Source organism: Oryza glaberrima, chromosome 8 (genome assembly GCF_000147395.1).
Source record: "Oryza glaberrima chromosome 8, OglaRS2, whole genome shotgun sequence".
Taxonomy (NCBI): domain Eukaryota; kingdom Viridiplantae; phylum Streptophyta; class Magnoliopsida; order Poales; family Poaceae; genus Oryza; species Oryza glaberrima.
Genome location: NC_068333.1, coordinates 2,775,980 through 2,789,787, shown reverse-complemented (window position 1 = coordinate 2,789,787; position 13,808 = coordinate 2,775,980). Strand labels below are relative to the sequence as shown.

At 39.6% G+C, this 13,808-nt stretch overlaps 1 protein-coding gene and 1 long non-coding RNA gene across 8 annotated transcripts; both read right to left on the bottom strand.

Annotated features, from left to right (window-relative positions):
- Positions 1 to 252: 252 nt before the first annotated feature.
- On the bottom strand, positions 253 to 11,319 carry LOC127782536 (protein LHY). 7 transcript variants are annotated; one of them, XM_052309793.1, is made up of 11 exons: positions 11,255 to 11,319; positions 11,082 to 11,114; positions 7,836 to 7,862; positions 7,617 to 7,702; positions 7,381 to 7,409; positions 7,019 to 7,235; positions 6,835 to 6,946; positions 6,588 to 6,649; positions 2,431 to 2,649; positions 971 to 2,341; positions 253 to 880 (listed from the first exon to the last, which is right to left on the bottom strand). In XM_052309793.1, exons 6-11 carry the CDS (start codon positions 7,055 to 7,057, stop codon positions 533 to 535), a joined length of 2,151 nt encoding a protein of 716 aa, XP_052165753.1. In that variant the 5' UTR covers positions 7,058 to 7,235; positions 7,381 to 7,409; positions 7,617 to 7,702; positions 7,836 to 7,862; positions 11,082 to 11,114; positions 11,255 to 11,319; the 3' UTR covers positions 253 to 532. The 7 variants fall into 7 exon arrangements, with proteins under 7 accessions (XP_052165753.1, XP_052165749.1, XP_052165754.1 ...); XM_052309789.1 differs by having other exon boundaries at positions 7,019 to 7,219; XM_052309794.1 differs by having other exon boundaries at positions 971 to 2,323; positions 7,019 to 7,409.
- A 596-nt stretch (positions 11,320 to 11,915) lies between these two features.
- LOC127782538 (uncharacterized) lies at positions 11,916 to 12,784 on the bottom strand. The gene is made up of 3 exons (XR_008019191.1): positions 12,416 to 12,784; positions 12,249 to 12,326; positions 11,916 to 11,978 (listed from the first exon to the last, which is right to left on the bottom strand). It is a non-coding gene; the product is annotated as an uncharacterized LOC127782538 (long non-coding RNA).
- Positions 12,785 to 13,808: the final 1,024 nt, after the last annotated feature.

The window sequence follows — 13,808 nt, the reverse complement described above, 5'->3', positions numbered from 1 at the left end:
ATTTCATTAGGAGATGCAATTGAAATCCAACAATCCGTGTTGAAACTATACCGTATAGAAGTCAACAAAAATGACAAAAGCAGAAAGCTTATGGTTGAGAAACATTCGAGATAATTAGTTTGTGGCAAACAAATGAAAATTTTCAAAAATAATTTGAACTAGATTAGTGGTTCAGATCCCTCATGGACCCCTATGGACTGAACTAAAGTTATATGGATAAAAATGCAGTTGGTAAAATATGACCCAGAAAAATGAACCAAAATTCCACTTATTACCTTCCCCAGACTATAATGCATAATAAGGATAATACCCTTTTATGAAGAAAGTTTAGCAGTCGCTTAAATGCTAATCAAAAGTCTATGAGATACGGTTTAAAAGCAGTCTATAGGAGCTGCTTGGCAAGCATTAAGATACAACACACAATAAATTGAGTTTGTGAGGTAATGCATTGGAAGGTCTGAAGTCCTATGGTAGCTCAGATGTAAATTTAACTTCTGACTTGGTAGAGGCCAGCAACCAGGTGGAAAGCAAATCATGTCGATGCTTCGCTCTCAAGACGAATCCTCTTGGTACCAACCTCATCACTAGCCGGTACCCTGTTCTCCTTCGCTTCCACTGAGCACCTCTTGTATGGTTTGAAACCGGTCCTGCGAGATTTCAGCTTCAGGTTTGACAATTCATTAGGAAAGGAAGCTCTTGGCTCATCCGCTGTGTCGAGTTCTTGATCAATAATAGCGGCATTCTTGTTGAGGTCAACCGTCACCGTGGTTACTTCATCTTCTTCCTCCTTGCTAATCTCCTTTGATCCTTCTACTTGCGGAGGAGAAAAGCTTTGGGGAAGCCTTTCTCTACTGAACAGTGCATCAAAAGCCAGACGACCCTGACAGCAGAAATGTGAATTAGAAAAGCAGTGATGGATGTTCAGCGAGTAAGATAAATGTGAATATGCGGAATGCTGGTAGACGACCACCTCTTCAGAAACTTCCTTCCATGAATCACTTGTGCTTGCACTGCTCCTAAATCTACGGTGGTTATTGTCACCGGCTGAAGAGTTACTGCAAGATGCTTGCTTTGCCTTGTCGTTAGCCTTTTCTTGATTCTCAGGAGCATTATCTGCTTCTATATCACTACTTGACGGTGTGTTGGAACCACATGAAGAGCGATCCTGCTTTTTCTTATTTCCAAAAACGTCACTTGTTTCAGCTCCTGCGGCAGGTTTGGTGTCGGCCTTATCTGCTGGAGATATCTTTAACTCAGTGTGGAGCGACACTTCTCCTTTTCCACTCTCATCAGTCTCTGAAGACACTATGACCTTCATAGCTTCAGAATTATCTTGTTTCCGAGTTTCTTGCAATTCCTTCTGTGCATTATCCATTGGGCAGTCTATATCTTTCTCTTGAGCTCGCTGAACATCTGCTGTGGAAAAGGGAGCACTAGGAGCTGGAACAAATGGAAAAGCTATAGGTGGAGGAAAAAGAGGGAGAAGACCTTGTGTTGCCCACCATGCTGATGCTGCAGCAACTGTAGCTGCGACAATAGATGCCATGTTGGGAGGAGAGCCAGCGTGGCTTCCTTGAGCACTCTCAGAAAGATTTTCTTGATTTGGATCAGGAGTATTGCCGTCTACTGTAGGCCAGTACGATGCTGCAAGCCTGGCAGCTGCATGGATTGCAGGGTTTGACAACAATGTGGAGACAAGCATGCTGGAGAAGGTGGATGACATATTGGCAAAAGATCTGTAGGCATCTTGGTTGCAGTGGCATTGCATCATTGGTGCAAAGGCTGCATAGTTGTGAGGAAAGGGCTGTGCTGCGGCATTGCCGTCGAATTTTGGATCCACAGGAAGTGTTGGATGGATGCATTGATTCATAGTTCCGCTGGCTCCTCCGCTTCCTTCAGTTCCAGTGGCTTGAAAGCCAGTAACCCCATTTCTGTCCATTTGGTAGTGTGAAGCTTTTGCAGCAGACCAATCCACATATGTTATCTCCACAGAGTTTGATTTTGGCTTAAATTGTTGGCTTGAGGTATCCAAACAGTTTTCATGAGAATGATCAGGCTTCGAGCTGATGTGTATCCCATTGAGCCTTTCCATTTCTTGATCATTGATATCTTTTGCATCCTTCCCTGCACCATTGGAAATAGAATCCCTTTCCAAGATGACCACATCTTTGACTTCTGTTTTAGTCGGTTCCAGCCCCCTGGATGCACCATGATTTGAAGAGCTTTTGTTAACTGAAGAAAATGATGCCGATGGGACTTCTCGAAAGAGATTAAGAACTTCGGAGCAACTTCCTTTTTCAGATATCTCCTTTCTTTGAAGTTTCTGAATGTAAGTGAGTTTCTTGTTAAAGAAACAGGATAGCACATTAAAGAAAAGGATAAATCAAAAATAGAAACCTAACTAAAATGGAATACTACAAAGGTATGTACCTCAAGAGCTGCATCACCTGCCATTTGTGCAGTGCTATTGTTCGTCATATTTGATATTGTTGCCTTATCATTTTGAACTTCCCTGGTGGATGTCTCAGAGCTGAGACAACTTTTTCGAGGATATGGACTGTTAGGTTTTCTTTTTGGTCGTGGTGGAGGTATGTCGATGTCATGAGCTTGTCCTGGAGAAGTGCCATTGTTGATAGCTTCCTTTTCCAACTGTAATATTTCAATTAGTTAGATACAGTTAAATTACATAAAGAAACAGAAAACAAATCAGGCATATCTAACAGTAATTTTGACATATGAAAGTGCCATACTACATGATATTGATATTTTACATAATGCTACTCCGTCTGCTCCACAAGATTTGTTCATTTTCTCGGGGCTGTCCCCTTTGACAATGTCTGTTTGTCGAGAAAATTAGGAGTTTGGACTTATTGCTCCCAACTCTCTACTAAACTTTATATAATGCTTAAAAGAGGTATAAAAGTTATGCAGATGGTATATATAGTCCATTATCATTAACTATTTCTTATATCTTGCACCTCCTTGGTCTATGCAGATGGTAGTCTTGGACAAATATTGTGGAGTAGAGGGAGTGTCATGTAGAAGGTTACTAAAAACCTTTGGCAAAAAGTTTCATGAAGCCATCGGTTCGGGAACCGGTACTTTCTAGCTAGAGCTTCCTAGTTTATTTAGTACTTCCAAGTACATATCTCAGCACTTGTGCTATAAAGGTGGACTAGTATGTGTATTAAGGAAAAATAAGCAATAATATCAGAGAAGGATTTTGTATTTCACCAAGCAGAGCCTCCTGCTATGCAGGGAGAGCCTGCTTGACCAGAGGGCGGTCAGCCCTACCCTTTACTTACCGGATTATGTCTGCCTTGCTGCCATATTAGATAATTAATGAGCATTATACTTCAGGAACATGGTTTGACATGGAAATTGGAATATAGAAAACATGTAATGACTCCAGCCACCAGGGTTCAAATCCTGGTATCCACAAATTTGTTTGCATCCTTAGTTGGTGCAGAGGCTGGAAGTTACACTTCCTTTGTCCAAAAGAAAACATGTAATGATGAATATTTCAACAGATTATTTTGAAGCCAAATTTGCAGAAAGAAAATTGTTCCTCTTCTACTTTCAGTCAACTATACATTCCCCTGCTCTTTTATTGATCAAAATCATCGTCTAGCTATTGTGATGATAAGTTGATAAGAAATTTGAAAGCATTTTTCCTGGACCTAAAAAGTCACATTGAAGCCAAGTACTTTGCTATTATAAATTTAGTAGAGAGAACGTGCTTGTAGCACGGTGGTAACTGGTAAGTCCTCCAGTCATGAGGCTTCCTAGTTCTCACAAAAAAAAAGACCCCTCGCTATATGTTCCCCTAAAGTACCCATACGGGTATGAGCTGGCTTTGGGGCCTTTGCTCAACCTTATATGCAATGCCTTTGGGATGTCTCTCCCCTTGGGTTATTATTAATTTAGTACGCATTTATTTTTTTCCACCTGCATAAAAGAAAAAGGCCATTTCCACATTACAGGTTGTCATAGATTTAGTTTTATGCCTATATTATCCTTCTGATCTCAGAATGACATGCCGAGGTTTAGTTTGAACATCAACCATGGCATCAATCATCATTGACCAAACAGGGGAGAGCATGCATTGGTGGGTATGATTAGCAGCATGCTATAACGTTTGTATAGGCGGTAATATCATCAAACTTTTCGCTGATACAGTAGAAAAAGTGATCAATGAACCAGATCTCTGTGGATAATTATGAAAAGAACCAAATGGAGCCTAGTCACTAGATAAGACCACAAATGGAGCCTAGTCATGTTGGACTTCAGCCCAGAAACCAGTAACGACAAGCCAAAACTATACTACTGCAATTACTGGTATAGTGCTGATGTAGAACCAAACATTGTTGCATGTCTTTGCAAAAGAAAAGCGACTGTGCATCTGAAGCCTGGAATGGCCATCACTCATAACCCTTCGGGGCTCCAAAAAGCTCTTGGACATCTTATCAAAGTAAAGACTAATTTAATTGACATCAACCACAATGGACATTTCACAGTTATTAGTTACCACTTTTCGAACTATTGACTATCAGGGTTCAATGAACAGTGGTAATTTGCCTTGGTTGCCTTTTTTTTGGCAAAACCAAGGGGTTACTAGGAAATACGTGACTAGAGTATATCCTCCCAGTCCACTACCCTTCTCAAACCAATGTTATGAGCGTATGGTCCCAAGTTCTAGGCATTGTTAATGCTCAAGCAGTTATTGTAGCACTGATTACATTTACTGCATACTTGTTAGAAAACAGAAGGTATTTAAGCAGTATAAGTATTGGTCAGGTTAAACGTTGTTACTTGTCACTCTATATTTTTTATGAGCCTAGACATGGAGAACAGTTACTGGCAAGTACTTGCAGCGACGAAAACCTATTAGCTGTATTACATATTTTATGGAGATTAGGGCAGACCTATTCACCTCTTTAATCAACAACCAAAAATCCAACCCACCACAACAATGGAAGGTCAGATGCTCATGGATGTTGGCTGGATATAGAGTTGAGAAACCAGAAAGCCATCATGTTTCTTAAATTACTAACCTTGTGTTCCTCCCCATTCATAGATCTTGCAATGAGACCTTTGAGAGGATGATGATGCAATCAACAATGCAACAGTCCAGTGGCTGTTGCACAGTGATGGCAACGTGACCTCCATCAGGTGGCAGTGTAAAGCCCCTAAAAGGCACAGTTTGGGTAGGTTGCGCAACAGGAAAAAAAAACAAGACTTAGATTGGGAGTAAATTTTTTAAAAGAAGGGAATGGAATAGGTCCTTCTGTTTTGACTGATAAACAATAGGTGTACAGTATTATTTTTGATGTTTTACGACCTTTCACACAATATAAAGTAGTGAAAGAACTACTTTCACACAATCTGGTTGAGCCACATAAGAAAGAAATGTAGGACCGTCCAATGCAAAGAAATAAGCAACAACAACCGTTGGATTAGCCCTAATCAAACAAGGAGAGTTCCAAAGAGAAACCTCCAGAACCTGCAGGCAGCCCACGTAGAAAAGAAATTGGAGGAAACTGGACAACAGTTTTCTTCTTTTTTTTTTCTAAAGAAAAAGCCAGCATGGCAAAAATTATTCCGACCTTTACTTTAGTGAATCTACAGACAATTATTACAATGTTTGCCGAACAAATAACTGTGAATTCCAATATTACACCTTGATTAAAAAAATCATTAATAATAGACAACCCTTTTCAAAAATAAAGATACAATTCTACCGCATAAATTAGAATTTCATTAAAAAATAAGCCTAATGTATAAATAAAAGAAACTTAATCCACTCGTGACTGTTATAACTACTCCTACATATTATATGCTGTCGGTCAAAGTCGCGCAAATGCGCGATTGAGTGGCTATTTCTAATGGAAGGTGATACCTTGGTCAACTTGCAAATCATTTTACATTTTTCTTATTTTAATAAATTGTCTCAAATGGCTGCCCTAGTTCTTTTTTTTTTTAAGAATCCTTATTAGTTATGAACACCACGTAGGCACTGGAACATGTTTAACTAAATCTTTATTACTAATCTTGATGATAGTCCAGATATACAATTTGACTTGACTTAGTATGTAAATATAACAGTACCAAAATGCTTTTTTTTTTTGTCATAAGTGCATCTGTGCATGCTCAAAATCTCAGTGATAGGATGGATATGTAAATAAAGGAACATGCAAACAGAATGTTTAATAGCATCAATTTTGCAACATTATTTTTTTTTACTACGAGACAAACACTTCCTAGTGCTTCTTTTCCATCTCAGCACTGTTTAGTTAACGTTTCATCCAACTAACAGAGCACAAAAGCCATAAGTGTAGTTCTCATAATAATCGAAAGGAACTGATCACACACAGTTCAGACTCTATGTACATAATTGCAGTACTCATATGTAAAATAAAAGAAGGAAAGAAAGAAATAATACTGCAGAAAGTAAGAAAAAATAATAAGAAAGTAAGCATAAAAGCCAGCCGTTTTTATCCCAAAGGTAAAGACAAGGAAACCAGAAAGCTAAGGAGATAGCGCTAAACCAAAAAAAGGAGCACTGGCCAATAAGATAGAGGAAGAACCTTGGTGAAGAACTTTTGAGCATGACTTCTGATCTGCACAGCTGTCTTTGTCCCAACATGCTCTATAGAATAAATCAGACGGCAAACAAGAAAACGAAAAAAAAAAAAGATGCAAGATCCATATCAATAACTCAATTAAAGCCGTATTTATTAACCAGCTAATAATCACAGTGAGTACAAAAAGTAAATTCAGAAAGTAATAGCATAGAACTATTTGTGATATGACATATATATGTGGAGAATTCACCTTCTATGCGCTGCCAGGCTCTCCCATACAGTTTCAAGGCTTCAAGGAACCTGTTGTGCTCTGCCTCAGTCCAACGCTCCCTCTGCTTTGTGATTGTGTATGGCTTCCTCACCTACAAATAACCCCTAATAAAATGCTGCTCCCTTTTAACACGAATCAACATGCACATCAAAGAACAACTCACCTTTACCACCGCTTCCTCACCAGAGGAATTAATCTCCATTCCCAATTCAAGAAAAAGAAGAAATATAACAGAAGTGTTGGCAATTGGTCGCTTTGTCAGTTAGAGTTGAGGTCTTCCACAAACAAAAGCACTCCTCCTTCCATATCTCCAACCAAACGCTGGACCTGACGCAAGTAGTACCTCATACCTCCTCCTAGACCTCTATATCACGCCAACACTCCCAGTATTTCAAATTTGTGCGGCCAACCACAAAAGAGCAGCCAAATTAGTGTTACAAACCCAAGGTAGAACCTAAAGAATTCACAATTCTACTTGTGAATTGGACTTGGGTCAAAATCTTCAAGAGGATCAATTCCACTCACCTACTTGAATTGATCCAATTGCAGTCAATCTGAAAAAAAAAATGCAATAAGGGGCCACATCATTTTAAATTCATAAGCATCTCCAAATGGTCAAACTGAACTCCACCAAGAAAAAAACATTTATTTCCCCAAAAGAAGGCATCACTTAATTTGATAAAACTAAAGGGTTCCACAACTACAACAATTACTCGAGACAAAAATCCAGGGACAGCGCAGTACAGCACCACTCCACTCACCTACTAAATCCTCAGCTGCAGTTGGTCTGTGCACACAAAAACCAAGTCAGCAGAGTTCACCCTTGCTCCTTTCGTTATCTTCAACTCTAGAATCAGATTAAAACTCGCAGTTCTCAAATTATGCAACCATTAAAAAAAGAAGAATTAATTAGAAACATAAAACCAATTAGAAGTATGAAAAATATATGAAGCAGCAATGCAAACAGTAATCAGGCTCACCTACGAAGGCCAAACACTTCCTTGATCCTGCCAGAACAACAAAATACACAATCAGTACATAGTTATATTAGTTTACAGCTTCTAACCACATTCATCACCAGAAAAGCCAAATTGATTGCTTTACAAAAGAAATGGCAAATTTAACAAAGCTGCTGACCAAAATCAGCCAACAGATTCATGGAAAGAACATCAAGGTGATATCTGAATTTTGGGGTTAACTCCAAGGGTTTGGCAGTTTAATAATGCGTGGATTAATTAAGTCTAATTTTAAAATTGTCTCCGACTCCTAAGATGTACTCCCTCTATTCCAAAATATAAGGCTCAACCACCCTCAACCCAAAGACCAAGAAATAATTATTATCACCTCATAGTTTGAATCACCCTAATAAATATAATGCATGCACCCAATAGAATTAAAGATATTGAGGATGGAAAACTCAAAAAACATAATAATTTAGTGGGAAAGAAGTGCTAGTTAATGGCATGCATTCATGCATGTCTTATATTATGAAACATCTAAAAAAAGTAGTTGTGCCTTATATTATGGAATAGAGGGAGTAGCTAACACACTCATGTGTGGGGCACCATTCTGGTGCATGACCGTCTTTTATTGGCTGACTACATATTTGGCCTCTCTGGCTGTACAGCCCTTTTTTTTCTAACTTAAATATTGAGTATGTGATTCTCAATCTATACCCAGTCAAATCGTAGCGAGCACAATCACTCAGGACAAAATTCTACTGTTATGAGGTTCAACGGTACGCCCTGGTTCCAAATTTTGCATATGCTGATATAAGATTCAATACTGGCGAGAAATCGTGTTCAGTTGGCCATGAGCTTGGTTGTAAGCTGTATTAGTTGCAAGCAAGGCCAACATCCATATGCTTGTGCAAACAGTGATAGTCTCAACGTAATTGTTGTTACTGGGAGTAAGACCTAGTGATTGAATTAGATTTTTAAAATATATATGTGAAGCAATAATGGCATTCTCACATCCACTTTCTTAGTGGTGGCAACAACCTAACATGCTAAAGTCAAAATGACCAAATCTCTAGTGGCGCGAAACTAAATATCTCAACCATTTGAATTTCTCTGTGTAACTTTAACATCATGTCAACGCATTCCCCACCAACAACAGTTCCACTTTAAGCTAAGGACCTAAAATAGTTGGAATTCACTACTCAGGATGAAGTGAAAAGATTATTCTAGATTAGGCAAATATTTGAAGTTCACAATCAAACAAATTGAAGTGAGGTGAGGTCGCTAAAAGGCAATAACACTTAATAGGGTTTCAACAATGAATTATCTTATACAGCTGAAGAGTCGTAAGGAATCACATTCCTATTTGAATTGTTACTTCAAATTCAGTTTCATTCAGTTTGATGTAGCAGCTACAAACACCAGTGTATCACTATCACCATCCAAGAAACTTCAACTCTCCACCTTTGCCAACATAGCATGTGGACTGTGAGGTGTATTTTGTCAAAACTAGGTGGGCGTTCAGCATTTGCAATAGTGCATCTCGTTATTAATTCCAATATTCTCAAAGTCTTGTTAGCACTAACCCTTAGATCACTCTGGATATGTATGGTACCTTTCCTAGTTGTGCATGGGTGAAGCAGTTTTTTTTTTTGGGTAGTGGAAAAATAAACTGCACCATCTCACTGTAATATGGGTGAGTTCCACGATGAAAAAGAATACAATGGTACAAGATTGCCACTTTGCTTCTAGGTTGGTCTTGGCACAGAAGAAATTCATCAATGAAATGGACAACAAATTGTAAGGCCACAATAAAGATGGATTGCAAGGTTCGGTTTTTGGGCCCGGTTTCCCTTATTAACTGGGCCAATTCCTCTTCTTCTATATATTCCGGCAGGAGAAACTCCTGCCGTCGGTTCCTCGAAAAAAAAAAGATGGATTGCAAGGCAGCAGTGGGAAAGGAATTTGTAATGGTTTATCTGAACAGTGCCACTTCCTATAATACATGCCTTTGGCCCTTAACTAATTTTCGACTAAAAAATCATGGTTCAATAATCAATACTGAAATGGAAATGAAATATACAGTGTTTTATTGTAACTAGTTTGAACACTTCGGAAGTTACTTTCATTATTGGAAAAAATAAAAACAGTCCAAAACATTTAACATTATCTAAAAAAAATACCAACTCCAAAACTGGGGTCCACAAGAAATATGCACGAACAAGGTAACCAAGATCTACCATTGCATTGAGTAGCACAATATCAATGGATCATAAGTAAAACTGTTTGTTGTGGATTGGTTCAGATACAGGTCTGGAGACCTAGGAGGCTAGGTTATTGGTACAGTACAAGCCAATGCATAACATGTTGAGATAGCTTACAGGAGTTTGTATTCTCATAGAACTATTTCAATTTTTTATAAACTTGACTCTAGAAAAAAAGTACAAATCAAAAATAAGATGTATATTGCTCATGAAACATCAGTGCTTGAAGCACTTAAAAATTTCCACCATGGTAAATGCAACCATTCCTAGAAGACACCATAGGCCTGTATTTTGCACTAGCTTCAAATGAAACTCCTAGAAGACAAACGCAACCATTCATTAATATCATTAAGCTTTACATTGGCAAAAGATTTCCCTCAGAATTCCATTGATTAATATCAAGCTACAAGGCTTGTAGGATTGTTGCGGCAATTTATAGCAGTATTTGAAATGAAATTCTGCTGGCAGCTGAAGACAGCAACTTCAGCTGTGATGACCAAATAATTGCAATGGAGGCCACAGGGTAGAGTAGGATGCATAGGAACCAGTGGCTTCCTAGTTTGCGTAAACATGGACTCATGATGACCATAAATGCCGTTTTATGGAATTCGTTATGCATAATACTATACTCCATCTGTTCCTTTACTTGACACCGGATACTATTCATATACAAATCTGACCGCTCGTCCTTTTTGAAAAAATTACAAATATTTAAAAAGATGCCATATTATCAAAGTATCTTGCATGCTAAATATAACTATACTACTTGTGTTCACGAAAACGTCATAATTTAGAAGTTTTTACCAGTCAAAGATAAAGTCACACTGGTCAACTGTGTCAAGTAAAAGGGAACGGAGGAATGGTTTTATTAGTAGATGTTAATATGAAGTTATAAAAAAAATAACTATCAAATTCACATCCCATAAACCTTGAAAAGTCAATAACAACAAAATAATCAAAGATCGAGGGGAGCAGCAACTGAGTTAAACTATCTTTAACTCACCTCCTTAAACGACTATATCAAGTTGCTCTCTCCCTGCATAGCAAATTGAGGAACACAAATTACACTCTTTTTTCCTCTGAAAAACAAATTTAGAGCATTCATGGTACCACATTAGATTCGGCGATTTTTACTAAAGAGTAGCTGAAACCCAAGAAGTCACAAAAAGCCTGCACCTGAATTAACTCGTGTACCAACAATTTTCTACCTGCAAATCAGGGTACCAAGTTAACAATAGTCATATTGTCTTTCTATAACCACAACAAAAAAGTACATAAGAGTTTTGAAGCCTTTTATGCACCACTTCGTACTGACTTCTGACAACAGCACGGAAAGAGCATATGCCCCCAGACCAAAAAAGGTACTTACAGTTACAGCAATCAACTAGAACAGCAAACCCAAACAAGTAACCACAAGAAACACAACTAGATATACTAGCTCTGCTTGAACAAACCAATCCCAGGAAAAAGTTTCCTTAACAGCCATGCTAAGCGGAGAAGATGCAACCTTAGTCACTCCCATAATCATCCAAACTGAGGCCAAAAAAAAAAAAAAAATCGCCACACATAACCACCAGAACAAGAGAAGAAAGAAAGTTAGTATTAGACCTGCAACCAATCTACTCTACCAAAAAACTCCACTACCCTGAGGAGGTCCCCACAAATCTGATTAATCCGAGCCACATGGAAACCAGTACGGAGATCGAAATCAGCGAGAAGAGAGCTCATTCGCATCGAGTGCCCACGAACTAAACGCAACAAAGCAATAGTTTCGCACGAGTGCTAAAAAATTGAGCACACCGCTCTCTCAACTCGCACACGGAGAAGAAAGAGAGAACTCGCCTCAGCGAAGCAACCGAGCACCACCACCACCGAACGAATGCCCAACCGCGCCGTCGCCCTGCAGAGAACACCGCGACAAAAGCAGCAGAAATCAGTTATCCCCAAATAGCATCGGCTACTGCATATCCGTGATCCATTCCGAGCAGAACAGCGATAAATTCCATAGTACAAAATTACAAAGCAGAACAGCAATTCCAGTGGTAAAAACTACACCGCTCCAAAATCAAACGGGAAGAAAAAACAAACAGTATAGAACAAAATAATAATCCTAACTAGAGCAGAGCATCGCGATATTGCTCGTAAAAACCGGTAGAAAAATTCAGATTACCTCGAGAGCAAGCAAAGCAATCCCAACCAAGCTCGCCGCCTCGCTCCGCCTGCAAGCCCCAGCCCTCCACACGGCGGCCTGCGTTGCGCCCCCACCCACAAGCGAAGCGAATCAAACCAACCAGATGACGAACCAACGGCGAGCCGAAGAAACCGGAACCACCCTACCTCAGGCGACCGCCACGGCGGGCGTCACCGGCCTCGCCGCCGCCGGCTCAGCAGCTGCATCGATCACCACCACCACCACCACCACAAGCCCCTCCTCCTTCTCTCTCCTCCGCCGCCGTCACAACTCCTCCTCCTCCTCCTCCCGAAGCTACAACAACAGCAAAGGGATCTCGCTGCCACTAACACTGCAAACCAAACCAAACCAAGCGAGATGGATGGATGTGGGGGGCTCGGTTCGCTGCTCGCTCGCGGCTGCTGCTACCTGTATGCTTCCGCTGCTGCTGCTGCTGCTGCGCGACCGCGAGGGGGAAGAGGAGAGAGGAGAGAGAGGTGGGGGTCGCTCTCTCGCGGCGAGCGCCGGGGAGAAATCTCAGCCACTATCTTTTCTTGTGGATTTCTCGGCCTCCCACGACGGATTCTTGCCTCCACCCCCTCCACCAATTCTGGAATTCGCTTTTCATCCTCGTTTTTACAACCCACCCCCCCCCCCCCCCACCCAATCAGATGGGATCGTACTATCATTTGTTTAAGACTGCCTTGTGCATAATACTCTCTCCATCCCAAAATGTTTGATGCCGTTGATTTTTTTAAAAATGTTTGACCATTCGTCATATTCAAAAAAATTTAAGTAATTATTAATTTTTTTCTATCATTTGATTTATTGTTAAATATACTTCTATGTATACATATAGTTTTACACATTTCACAAAAGTTTTTGAATAAGACGAACGGTCAAACATGTTTAAAAAGTCAACGGCGTCAAACATTTAGGGAATGAGGGAGTATATGCTCTCCTTTGAGGGGAAATTTTGCTCCCCATACTTTTCCTTTTTCTGGAAAGGAAGTAATGGTGTGTGTGACCATTTGGATTTTATTTGTGGTCCATGTGTAATTAAATTAAAGGGGGTGCAATCTAGAGGTTCATCTTATTCTGTGGAAAAAAAATATAGTACTCTTTTTTTTCTTGCTCATATTAAATTCTTGAAAAACTCTAGCTATTACTTTCCTCAGTCCCAAAAAGAAAGATGGATAAACGTCAAACATTGGACACGGTCATATTAAATTTTTTTCAAATAAGACAGACAGTCAAACGTTGGACATTGATACCCACAGCTGCACTTATTTTAGGACGGAGGTAGTATTTGTTTCGCGTGAATGATCGATTTGATTTTACTTGATATCGCGTTAATGAGTTCGCCACATGATTGTTTTGATATCTCAGGGAAAGTCACTGTGGTTTTTGCTTGCTATAGTGTAGGCATCATCGTTCAATCAAGTGTGGTGGGGTTGAGTTCTTGTACAACATCTATCACACGCATGATTCTCAAGGGAAAAAAAAAACAGAGAGAAATTGTGCATTGGTAGCCACACATTATACCACTCCATGGGATAA